The sequence below is a fragment of the Saccostrea echinata genome, unplaced genomic scaffold (assembly GCF_033153115.1).
Source record: "Saccostrea echinata isolate AGI-Se365-2 ecotype Australia unplaced genomic scaffold, CSIRO_AGI_Sech_v1 ptg000064l, whole genome shotgun sequence".
Taxonomy (NCBI): domain Eukaryota; kingdom Metazoa; phylum Mollusca; class Bivalvia; order Ostreida; family Ostreidae; genus Saccostrea; species Saccostrea echinata.
Genome location: NW_026889813.1, coordinates 4,421,203 through 4,434,691, shown reverse-complemented (window position 1 = coordinate 4,434,691; position 13,489 = coordinate 4,421,203). Strand labels below are relative to the sequence as shown.

Below are 13,489 nucleotides of genomic sequence, written 5' to 3'. Positions count from 1 at the left end.
TAAATTTGGTCAAATATGGAGAATTGTTATTAAAAATGATTTATCTTGACAAAAGCAACTATACAGTGCATTTCAAATAGAAATATAACTTTTCAATAAATTTCCTGACTTGTATAAAAAAAAATGAAAATATACCCTCTTTTGAGAACAGTATCCAGATCGACATGAATACCTTCGATTATTTTAGACTGAAGAGAAATTTATCAAAATTAAAATTTATTAACTGATTTTATTCTTCAATAGAAGTCGACCGAGGAATGTAGATAAGATCTGTTAAACGAATTAATTCAAATGAAAAATACAATGATGTAAAGAGGTAGGAAGGGAGGGATGAACAAGGTAAAAAGCAAGGTAGGAGAAAGAGATTGGGAGGGGAGAGAAAATATATAATGAAAATATGATAAAGAAAATATCATAATGACAAAGAACAGATAGAACAAGAAATGGATTGAATACTTATACTGGCAATGTATTGTTGTAAGTAATAGCATTAAAGAATTAAGGACATACGCAACGTAGTTTGAACTTTATTGTCTTTTCCCCTGGAGTTGAAGAGTTCCAATACTTAAAGGAACCGTGTGCTACAATTTAATGTCTATATATGCTGTTGTACACTTCTTCTAAAACAAGTTTGGATAAACAAAACATCTAGAATATATGTTTAGTAATTTTTGTATATTTTTCTTTGAATTATACAAGAATTTTCATCAATTGATATCTTTTTAAAACCCCTGGTAATGCATGCTGATTTTTTGTCTACGAACATCTGATGGCACTATAATCATAAATTAAGAATATCTTGAAAAATTATCAGTAGGTAAGGTACGTTGCGTATGTTCTTAAAGGTGGATACATTATTGGATAAATACAGTTTTGCTTTAAGTCGCTGGTTCTACTTATTTTTGTGAGCTTTAACAGCAGCAGTAAATTTAAAGTAAAATTTAAACTAAAAATTATTTGTTGATATTTTAAGATTATATCTGAAAGAGCGCTACTGAAGTATCGACATAACGCTTCTTATAGTCCTTCTAATGGCCAATTTCCCTGTTCTGGAAACATGTTTTTAAAAAAAGACTTTTAATTTGACAAAAATAAAAATTACATTTCCCCCGATTTTTTTAACGATAAAAGGAAAATATAAATGGAAATACGGATTGAATATGAACTGGGAAAAAAGATAAATAAAAGCCAGCTTTATTTAGTTATATTTCTTTCATTGGTTTGTTGTGAAAGCGAAACTTATACACAGAGTAAAACTGTTGAAGGTTTAATACATTGAATTTTAACATTTCCTCAAAAGAACAGACTTACCAATTTCGCTTTACCTGTAAGCGTTACTGAGGAGGTTATTTTGTGTCAATCACAAAGTTCCAGTGATTAAACTACTTCAAGCGACCAATGCAAGAAATGTTAAAATCAGAGGGAGTTGACAAGGAGGAAATTTATGGCCCTTTCTATTATCATATTTAAACAATCGATACATGAACATTGACACATCCTTTAATCTCTTCCGTTCTTTGAACACTCCGGGTTGTATTGTGTAGATTTTGATTTTCATCAGATCAGAAAGAAAACAACTTTTATAAGAACATAACAAAAATGTTGACTGATGTTAATGATGACGTTAAAGCTGCTTCTGCACGTAGAATGACTCTACACTCTATTGACGCCATTCTGAGATCTGAATCGTCAAAAGCGGAAGAGAATGAGGACCACATACAAGCTGAAAACCGAGCCAAACTCTCAGAAGCGGATGAAACAGGTAACTTTGTCTTTCTTTTTTTTTTTTTATAGTTGTTTGCAAAGTTTAGAGTTCACTTCATTTACACTAATTTATTCAACTAGAGTAAATAATACACAACAGTTTTCCTTAAAAAAAAAGTTGGGGTTTTTTTATTCGGAAAAATTTAAAAAAAAAAAAAAAAAGAAAAAAAGAAAAAAAAAAGAAAGAAAGAAAAGAAAAGAAAAGGAAAATGGGAGATACATGTATGCTATCATTTATTAAGATTTAGCACGTACATGTGCTTGTATTACTTACCCCTTATGTCTAATTATAGTAATATACTTTAATGATTTAATGTTTATATATCTATACATTTACTATTTACATATTTATTTTTATTAATTAATTTATTTTTTATGATATTATTTCTTACTTTTTGATTGAGATTGAGCTGTACATTGTATATTCAAGTACTTATATTTAATATTTCAAAATGGTATGACCTAAAACATGTTCACAATTGAATTTCAGAATCAAAATTAAAGAAATAAATTTATTAATTTTTTTAATAAACTGCTGTCCTTATTTAAATTATATATAGACCATTAACAGTAGCTTTATTCTCTTAAAGCGACTTTTGCAACAATGTTATACATGTATTTTGTCAGTACATGCGCGTTTTTAAACCAAATCATCATCATTTCTTTTTTTCAATCATCTCTAGTTTTGGTTTTTATTCCTTGTTTTTTTTTTCACATAACTTTGCAATATTCTAAATTATCACATAACTTTGCAATATTCTTCTGTTTATAATTCTAAGTTGACGGGTCAACAATTGATTTTTCCCCATTATTGTATTGATAACTTAACTACATCGTGATGTGTTCGTGACCAATTAGCAAACCAGGCTGTTACATTCCCACCATAAAATCATTTGAAACAAACCAATACCTTCTAAAATTGTACTATCCTCAATGATAAAACTTAATTTATATAGTATATTTTTTCATATATTTTTTTTTAATTTATAATATAATGATTTTTCTATGTGCATTAAACTTACTTACGAAGAGAGTTATATTTTGTTAATTCTTAAGGAATTCAAAAATCCATTTTATTATATATACTCGTACAACGCGCTTCATGATAAATATGTCGGCGTGAAGCGTCGTAGTTCATGTACCTCATGAATCTTCAAAACTTAAATCCATTTCTTAAAAACAATGAAATAAACTGACAAAGAAAACAACTTCTTTGTCACTAAATGTACATAGACGTTATTAAAATTCCGGAGAAAAATATACTCAATTTCTAACAACTAAATCCCATGCAATCATGTTTGGCAGCACAACATAGGGAACTGTCAACCGATAGAAATTACACCGTTTCTTTTTTTTTTATTTGATTCATCCTCGTAAAAAAACAGCTCTGAAAATTCTTATCAAAATTATAAATTACAGTTGACCCTCTCACAAGCAGATACAAGAAGAAACTCCATGAACGTGTTTGCAAAATTGTAATTTATGTCGTTTAAAATTGAAGCTCGCGTTTGTTCAGACTGAGATATCAAACAGAAACCTCTTTTATTGGGTAATTGAGGATTTAAAGTGTTAATTTAATCAAACATGGTTCAAAAAAGTTTAATAAGAATGGGTTTTGTTCTAATCCTCTTTAAAGAGATCCCAAATAAAAGATTTTAAGAAAATGTGCTTTTTCTCAAGCCAGGAAAGGAAGAATGGTCCATAAATTATAGAGTCTTCAAAGTCGGGAGAAGACAGAAGACTTTCAACAAGTCAATTCGATGATGTCCATCTGACCCCAATACGCTTATTCTAATATATTTTACAACACCGAATTGTCATCATTGCAATTTCAATGATATTTGAAGTACTGGACCAAAATATAATCGTTTTACTACGGTGATAAGAGATAAGAGCAACATATATATGTTTGAATTTTGTTATTTCCGAAACTTTTAAAGCGAACAGGTTACAAGTTAACTAGAAAATAGAGATGATTTTTCTTTATTTATATTTATTTTTTTTTTTGGTACTACTTTGTCCGTGCACATTAAATTAGCCTGGATGAGTAACATTTAAAATGCCATTTAGTTGAATCTACTTAGTTTTTGGCTATCTAATGGGGGAAAAAGTCAAAAGCTGAAATATGGATTCTTTTGTTTAAAAAAAAAAAAAAAAAAAAAAAAAAGTACAAAAGGTATTCAATTCAGAATCTTTAAGGGAAAAAACTTTATTTTACAAGTTTTGGAACTGTACCTATCAATCAAAATAAGTATCAGAATTCGAAAAAAAAAAAAAAAAGGAATTGAAATTATTCTGAGAGTAAGAAAATTTCAAATCAATATTTTAAAAGATTCAGAGATTTCATGACGTCATCACATTTAATTAGATGAATGTTTACATGTACTCAAGATACCAAATGCATTAGCCGCACAGCTGACTATAGAATTAACAATACATAATGTACAATTCGCCGTTTCTGTCGCTGTTGTCTAAATAATCAGTAAATCACCCGAGATATCATTGCAGCTTCAAAAGCCATTGTTGCAATATTTCTTAACCGACAAGGTATTTATTTTCAACTCAGTAAACATCGTCTCTTTGGTTGCGAGGGAAAGATTTTGATCGCCGCATAAATTCGTCTTTGAACCGTACCATATTGTTTCCTAAGCACTGTCATTTTTCGAGTAGGTGCGAGATCAATTTGATCAAAATTGCTATCTCTAAATTTAAGGAAGGGTTCTTCAAAGTTGGTATTGGCATATTCAATAGCAATTCAATGACATTCCTTTATTCCATAAAACTTTTATTCCTTTAATTAGTGTGATTAAATTGCACAAATGCGCACGTGTCTTCCTCCAATGGTTGGTTATGTGGAGAGGTAATAATTTCTATCTATATCATAAATAAATAATCACTGCTGGGAATCAATGATTATAAGGACATAATTCACTTTATACATTCTATGACTTCTCTTTGAATTTACATAAGCATAATCATTTCTTGTAGAGAAAATGGAGCCTGGAGTCAGTACATCACCGCCAGTATCCCCTAAATTCTCCTGTAGAACCCCAGACTCGTTTTCAATCTCCGAGGCAGCACTCAAACGGAAATCAAATTCACCAGAACCGGATGTAAGCATGGACTCTCATAAGAAGAGGAGGTTCCGGACTACTTTTACTGCTGATCAGCTTAAATGCCTGGAAAATGTTTTCCGTGTTACACATTATCCAGATGTGAATGCCAGAGAGGAACTGTCGCAGAAAACGGGACTCCCAGAGGCCAGGGTTCAGGTCCGAACAATAGTTTTGTCTGCGTTAATCATACAGAGACACATAAAAATCTTATTATGTCTATTGAAGATAAATTTGAAAACTGTTTTCTTGCCCTTTTTCTTCTTGAGTTTCAAATGTAAATGAAAACATTTTACAAAACTTTCCTATGTGAATGATAGATGTTTTATAATGGTTCATGTTTTTGTTTTGTTATTCAGATCTGGTTTCAAAACAGACGGGCAAAGTGGAGGAAATATGAAAAACTTGGTAACTTTGGGGGTCTGCAAGACTTAAAAGAAGTACATTACGTACCCGCCCCTAAAACCTCTACTCTACGGGGCGACGTATCACCTTTGCCATTCCAGGTGAGATGGTCATCACTTTTATTATGTACACATGTACTATATATAGATAATATTTTTTGTACGCCTACGATTGTTCTTAATTTGTATACATCTTATAATAGGTGTCTATACCAAAACTTTTTGATTCAACTAAAAAAGAACCTGTTAGTGACGAGGATGAAGCAATGCCCCTTAATCTGACAAAACCCCATGTGCCATACTTCCCGTCCACTTTTCCGTTTTATGGACTGAATCCTTTGACTTATGCAGCTACCATGTCCATTTTCGGAAGATATGGGTCCTCATTTGTCGATTCATCTCAACGCACCGGAAGTATTACGTCACTTCGAATGAAGGCTCGTGAACATGAAGCAGCTTTGGGAATGCAAGTTCCGTACAAATAGAAACACTTCCACTACAATTGCATTTTCATTCGTCCACATTTTTCAATGTTTACCACAAAGGGAGGCTGTTGTCTTTAATTTTGATATGCATTTATATATGTATATATTCTGTACATTATCTGTGATATGCATGTAATATACTGTATACCCAGCACATATGCCACAGTGGAAACTTGTTTGAGTATCCGATTTTTGATACTGAAAGGAGGAATAAATGAAGTAATACTCGTGTATATTCGTTCATTCTTTATATATTTATAAAATATATATGGCTTGAAAACTTGGCAAAAAATAATTTCTATGACAATATTTATTTCTATTAAAATATACCTTTATTTTGATGTTTAAGAAATACTTTAAATTATTTATTCTTTCTTAAATACTTTTTTAAATAATAAAAAAAAGGATAAGATAAAGATGTCCTAGTTTTTAACTGATTTCTTTAACGATGCAGTCTTCAACATGGGGGGATGAGGGGGATTGAACACAGATTTGGGGGCTCTGAAGTCCAGAATGACCCGAATGATTGGAAACACGGACACTTCCCTTAGATCCACTGGCATCGGGCCTAGATCCTTTGTTGTTTATGTGTTGTTCTTGCTACAATCAACGATGTTTTTTTGTTCTAAATTACCAGAAAATCTTTACATATAACACAGTTCATTATCTATGTATTACGATTGTTCTTTCTTTGAAAGTTTTTAGAGGGATTCTATTTGGAGAGTATGAATTTTTGGTTTATTATAGTTTACAACATTGCACAACCCTATTGCTTAAATTAAAACATTTAATAATAGGTCAACCTAAGTATTCATATTTCTATATTTAACATAATAATATAATCGTTACCCGATTCCTGATACGCCTGTTGGCATCTGCTATTTTCTCTTTATGAACCTCGTATGGGACAAGATGTTTGTTCTTCCAGTAGTGAGGAAACTTTGAAATGTTCATCATATATCTTTGATTGATCTGAAATTAATATCAAGTGTTAGATTGATCGAATTTCCAAATCCAGTCTGTTATATCATGGCCAATATGCTATCGTTCATGGCAAAAATAAATAAATAAATAAAATTCAAAGATTTAAATTAATTGCATATTAGAACTGGAATTGTTAATGCATTGTCCGAGCAACAGAGATCTTCTACCCTTTAAGTAGCAGTACTTAGTTAAGAAATTAGAAATACATATGTATATCCAAATGAAAAAAAAATTGTCAAAAAGCAAGAACTATGATACATGTACACGTGTGTCTTACGTTCCACTCATCCTGCCATCGCATATGATGGTAGTGAGGTTCCTTGGCGGTTAATCTTTTCAAAATAGCAAAGTTCTCGTGGGTTATTCGCAGGAGTTCTCGTTGTCTCTTGGTTTTATTGAGGCTGTGAATATTTAGAAAAAATGGAATAGAAGAAAGATTGCTTTTCAGTATATATTAGTCTTTCTTTATTTTGTGTGTATGATGTTGATAGCTTTCAAGTTAAATTATTCTTCGCTTTGTTACTGGTTGTGTTGTTCTTGCTGTTGGTTTCTTATTAGGTTTATTTTTACTGGTTTATTGTGTTGTTTTCATGGAGTGGTTATACTGTTGCTCTCATGTAGTGTTTATTCTGTTTTAATTGATTATTGTGTTTATTTTGTTGTTGGCTGGTTTGTTATATTAACTGTTGCTATTTTATTACGTTTTTTTTTTTCTGCTTTTATATACGTGCTGTTGAGAGCCATGTTTGTTGGATCTTTGTTACCGTCTTCCTTGGAAGATGATATACAAATTGGAATATTTTACATTCTTCGGACTATACACTTCCTCTCTTTTGCATATGTTTTGTGATTGGTAGAAAATGCATGAAGTGAACATTTTCAATTATTTCATTGGTTGAAATGCTGTTCAAGGCAAGGGAGATAATTTTCTGGTGATCTAATTTTCGTTCTAGATTTCCAATCTTCAAAAAAATTGACAAAACGAACAAATGAAAATTGCACGTTTCCTTGGCCTTCCCATAATGCTGCGCAAACTTTGTTTACGCAGCATTATGGGAAGGCCAGGGAAACAGGCTATAATGAAACACACTTAATTTTTTTTATATAGCAACCAGTGTTTCTTTATTTTCATGGTTAACAGAAATTAAATGCATTCATTAAAATGTGTGTTTATTCTTCTTTTCTAACTTTGTTTTGCACGGTCTTTTATATGGTAGGGATAATGTCTGTAAAACTCTGTTGAAAAAATACAAAACCAAGAACTACTCAAGAAGTTTGCGCGGCATTATGGAAAGGTCATGCAGGGAAACAGGCTAATAAAACTCATACTTTATTTCTTTTATAGCAACTATAGTTGAACTTCTGTATCTCGAACACTGATATCCTGAATGCCATGGATATGTCAAAGTGATTTGGAAGTCCCAATCCGTTATTCTCTAAGTAATTTAACCCGGGTATCTCGAATCCACGGATATCGCAAAGTTTTTTCTCGGTCCCACTGGGTTCGAGAACGAGATTTGTAAAACTCTGTTGAAGAAATACAAAGACAAGAACTACTAACACTAAGAAATAATACGTCCCGATATATGAATTTCAGTTTACTGTTTAAGGTTGTTGCTAAACACATCAAGTTTTGGGGGAAAATGCTATACTTGTTGTTATTACTGACGATTTGTACTGTATGGTGGCAGGTGTGATGTGTACCTTGATCCCTACCTTTTTTGCTTATAATCCTCCTTCCGGTTATCCACTCTTCCGCCCGTTCTCATGATGTGCGCCATTTTTTCTAGTAATATTCGATTGTCTCTCTCCACAATAGCTAGTCTCTCGCCCTCCATCTGTCGTGAAAGTAAAAATGAATACAATCAAAGGCATTTATTGAGTATGTCCGTGGCCTCAGACTATAAAAATACAATATTTGATGTATACATATATGCGTAGTTTTACCTGTAATTTCTTAAGTTTGATGTGAAGATGCATGTAAGTCTTTGGTGGATTGTTGTCTATTACCGACTTGGCTGAAAGAATACGTGAAGTTGTATGTTACTTAAATAAATTGTCTGTGAGTATTACATGTAGATAATGACATATGGATCATAACTTACATGTATAATGAATACTGTAAATCAAATATTTTCAATGGTAGCACTTTGTGAAAAATTAGCAAAACCGACAGAAAGACATGATCGAATTAAATCAGCCCCGCATACTTGCGCTTAAATTGATCCAGGTGAGCTATAAACTGCATATTGTTCTCGTTCGACAAAAGAAACAATTCATTTTTCAAGGACTTCATGCAAAATTTTACAATACTTGCCTAAGGAAATCTTTTTCCTGTGTTCTTCGTAGAACTCCTGATCCCATCTTTGCCTCAAGTAAATATTATTAGCTGGTGTCAACGGCTGGTATGCTCGATGCATCATTTACTGAAATGTTTTCTTCAAAAACGGCTCCATACGCTGTTTTGCACGATCGGTGTTGCTTGGAAACAACGTCCCCACAACGAATTGATTATTTAAGATAACATCACAGAACGTAACGTAACAGTGCTTTGACGTCACAATATATCTGACGTCATAGTAAGTTATCAGAAAAAAGATAGATAGATAAGAAGATTCTAATTGGGATCCCACAAGATATTGGGGAGAATAATTTTTTATAACAAAAAGTACTTGTATATAATATGCTTTGGTAAATCAAAATTCTGCTCGATTTTTCAATTCATGCTATGACGGATTTATTCCTTGTTGATTCAAAGACATTCCAGGGCAATGTCGTTTGGAGCGTCTCCACACAGTTACTGCAGTACACATGTACATACTTAGTAGTCTTTAGTTTATTAATATTAGTATCCACCAACAATAAATAATTAAGTAAATTACCTGACTTATTGATCGTTAATGAATATTATGGTCCCTCTGATACCATATCAGATGTAGAACTTCCTACAGAGATGCTATCAAATACATCGACCTCCTCTTGACAGAAGATGATGAGGTAAACCTCCTCGCTTCATTCTGATTGTGTCAACGCCCTCATAGTACCCGGGATTGGATTACAAGCCAGCAGTCCTAAGTAAGGGTTTTTAATTACATGAATATAAAAACGCTCTTTAATTGAAATATGATAAACAAATACTGATGAATTGTACTTGACTCCTAATTTATGTCAGTTTACTTCTTGGTTTTATGGAGGGTATTTAAGATTATATGAAACAGAATATGGATATACATAGTTGTTATGTCGTGTGATAATACATATCTTTATTTTATCAAATTATTTACAGTTTAAGAGTTTACTTTTTTGTCTTTTTCTGTACATTCAAAAATCTTTTTAAATCATTATGTTTTATTTTTACTGTAGTTAACATTATTTTTCCAGATATAAGCTTTCATTAAATATTGCATTATTTTTTTTCTATCAGTGTAAAATGTTTATTGTTAAAAAGCAAGACAAAACAAACAAACAAACAATAAATTAATTAATTAATTAATTAATTAATTAATTAATTAATTAATTAATTAATTAATTAATTAATGAAGCAAAAACAAATATACAAGCAAACAATGCAATGAAAAACCAACAAATCAGATTTTTTAAAAATTGGAACAACAAAAGATTTTCGAAAAGAGTTACAATTTTGTTTGTGTGGAAAATGTATTAATTTTTTATCAAAGAAATTAAAAACAAATAACTTTTTACATTTTTTAATTTTCATTTGTGTTTGTTCTTGTTTTATATCACCCTTCGGGGGGGGGGGGGCGTGGAGGGGGGTTAAAAATTAAATCGCGTCATGATTTTTATGTGAAACATTCAAATCACCACAAACAAACATTTAAAAATAACGAACCTTGGAGTTATTTTCTAGAATTTTAGTTTGTTGATTTGTATATACATGCAAACTTATTATATATATGATACATGAAATTAATAAATGACTTTGAGATGAGGGAAATATTGTTTTTGTGAGTCTTCTATGTGATATATACATGTAATATCTATTTCATTTCTGTTTTCTATACTACCAGTATCCCATTGTCAGTGTTTGTTATCAGAAATCATTGTCAGGAAACTGCGATTCAAAATCGGGTATCTATTTTTTAATGAATATCAATAGAATTTCTGTAACACCCCTACCTTTTTTTTTTAATTAAAAATTGGCATGATTCATTTTTTTGTTTGTTTGCTTGTTTCAATTTTCCCTTGTGTAAAATAAAGTATAAAATGACATAATGCATGACAGATTCATGTATAGCTAGGCCCTTAATGCACCATATAATACCGTGTTGTTCCTTCGTGTGTTATACTTAGAATCGATTGTAACACTGTATCTGGAATAAGAGAATAATTCACAGTTTTATAGACCAAGATTGAGACAAATGGTCTTAAAGCTCAGAATCAGATATATACATTGAACAGTAAATTTCAGCTGACTATCGTATCACTCTTGATTCATGACAATGCCATACACCAACTTTTGCTTTACTTTATAAAGTAACAGATCTCAATTTCGTTTGCCATTATAGAAAGAGGGGGGTAGTATACTTCAAAGGATAATTTGTCGACCAGGACCCCGCGACAAGGTAAGTAGAACAAAAATTTTCCTGCTTTTACATGGAAAATATAGTCGCTCATAAGTTATAAGTGCCACCACAATACGAGTAAGGTGGTACAAACTAGAAAGCAACAAGATTTTCAAGCAAATTAAACTATACTTGTTGATGTTTAAGAACTGTTTGATATTTGAGGGGTCATCAAAGTTCATTATCTCTAAGTTAATCACATTGACGAAAACTTCGGGATTTATCTTAAGTTTAAATAATTAACCATAATTATGGAATCATCGAGCTCATTATAAAAATCGTATAAATCGTAGCGTTTGGTTTTGATTTTCCTTTAGAGTTGAATTCAAGTTTGCCCGAAAAACAACATCATTAAAGTTTATAGAAGGATAATAACAAAACCCTCATTAAGTGTTACAATTACACGTAAACATAGAAATAAACATTTCAGTGCGAACTAAAACAAAACAGAACGTCAATGAAAATATATGAGTAAGTTTAGGATTCGGATTTGGACAACGTGTATTTATTTCTGAACGGTTTTATGAGAACGGATTGGTTGGGACTGATTTCACCTCGCATATGATATAGTAAAGGTAATCAAGTGTTGATCAGTTGTAATTATTTTGATCTGTTTTGCGACATCGTCGTTCTGGAAAAAAAAATCAGCATCTTATTTCCCGCATTGTCTCCGCATAATCCCCCCTCGATAACGTCGTATTGCAGAGGTTTTTCATTAGAAACCATTTTATCAATGTCCCCCAGAACTCGTTAGAGCTCAAAATGAACTCGATATCTAAGAGAAGGGGGTGGTCTTATCGGCAAAATCCCGTCAATTGCAACACTACGTAATATTTCGATAGATTTTCTTGATTAAGACAAATTCGTTAGTTGACTAGTGGAATATACAATTTGTTCACCCTATTTGTGACTGTCAAAGAAATTATGGAAAATGTGGACCAATCACGGCACGTTACGTAGGGGATGTAATTAGGACTCCCAGTTCAAATCCCTAAACGACATACGAAATAATCCACCCTGTATAAATGTCGCTAACATAGGACACTTAATTACGACAGAACAACGCAGAGGTAAGGAAAACTACAGCAGCTACAAACCATTTTTTTTTTAAATGTAAACGTTGATATTCAGTTGGTTACCAGTATCAGATGGTTTGCATGAAAAAATATATCTTTCATGCGTATAAAAAGAAATATTTTTTCTGTTTTGTTTTCGTTTGATTGATTCATATTTTTTTTCTTTATTTATTTTCAATTTATATTTTATTTTATTCATTGGGGGGGGGGGGGGTTTAAAATATTTTCTTTTATTCTTTCGCTTAAGGCTAGGAAATTAAAGTAAATAATAATTCCCTCTTTTAGTCTTGGTGGATTTTCTGTGTCAAAAAAGCGAAAAAGGAACTTATATATAAACACAGTTAATTTTAGTTGTTGGTAAATTGTGTCTTTGTTTATACAATTAAAATGAATAAGTTTAGCCACATGAAGTTTAATTTTTAAGATTTCGTAGAAGTCTCTTGCAAGATTATAAAAAATGGTGAAGAATTTTATAAGAAGAAAGGCAAAAAGTAAGATTTTTGAACATAAAAGAAAATCGACAAATTAGGAAAATCAACAAATTAGGAATTCGAAACTTGAATCATTTACAACCAGTCTGGAAAAAATTATACCAATCCAATCCATGCATCCAATTTTTTTTTTGTTCATAGCAAGTGTCCTTAAAATAAGATAATTATATAAGAATGTTTATTTTAACCATTCCCCGTTAAAAGAAAAAAATAGGGGTTTCGTGATTGTTGGAATGAAAAATTTGTCCACACAACGTTGATCTAAAGTCATTACTATGTTTATAATAAATGATTTGTTTTCATTAGCTATTTCACACATAAAGAGAACATAAATCTAGGATGGGGTCTCTTCATCTTTGTAGACAAATGTGCCTCTAAGTTATGAATTAAGTCAACTGGAATCCATTTTTATTAATTTTACATCATATAAATCCTTTCTTGTTGTAGTCTTTGAAGACATGAGACTACGTATTGTGATGGTGGTGACAATGTTTGTCTTTCACACATTCGCCCATGAAGGCATTAAAGATCAGAACAGGTAAGGGGGGGATAAAATCTCTTTCTCTCTCTCTAAAAATGTCTAATGTTT

At 31.5% G+C, this 13,489-nt stretch overlaps 2 protein-coding genes across 2 annotated transcripts; one reads left to right on the top strand and one right to left on the bottom strand.

Moving 5' to 3' along the window:
• The first annotated feature begins 1,526 nt into the window (after window positions 1-1,526).
• On the top strand, window positions 1,527-5,997 carry LOC133175892 (short stature homeobox protein 2-like). The gene is made up of 4 exons (XM_061311029.1): window positions 1,527-1,762; window positions 4,753-5,036; window positions 5,237-5,383; window positions 5,485-5,997. Exons 1-4 carry the CDS (start codon window positions 1,600-1,602, stop codon window positions 5,764-5,766), a joined length of 876 nt encoding a protein of 291 aa, XP_061167013.1. The 5' UTR covers window positions 1,527-1,599; the 3' UTR covers window positions 5,767-5,997.
• Window positions 5,998-6,180: 183 nt separating this feature from the next.
• On the bottom strand, window positions 6,181-9,247 carry LOC133175893 (sperm axonemal maintenance protein CFAP97D1-like). Its single transcript, XM_061311030.1, has 6 exons — window positions 9,068-9,247; window positions 8,698-8,768; window positions 8,467-8,588; window positions 7,028-7,151; window positions 6,616-6,738; window positions 6,181-6,366 (listed from the first exon to the last, which is right to left on the bottom strand). The coding sequence occupies exons 1-6, from the start codon at window positions 9,171-9,173 to the stop codon at window positions 6,196-6,198; spliced, it is 717 nt and encodes a 238-aa protein (XP_061167014.1). The 5' UTR covers window positions 9,174-9,247; the 3' UTR covers window positions 6,181-6,195.
• Window positions 9,248-13,489: the final 4,242 nt, after the last annotated feature.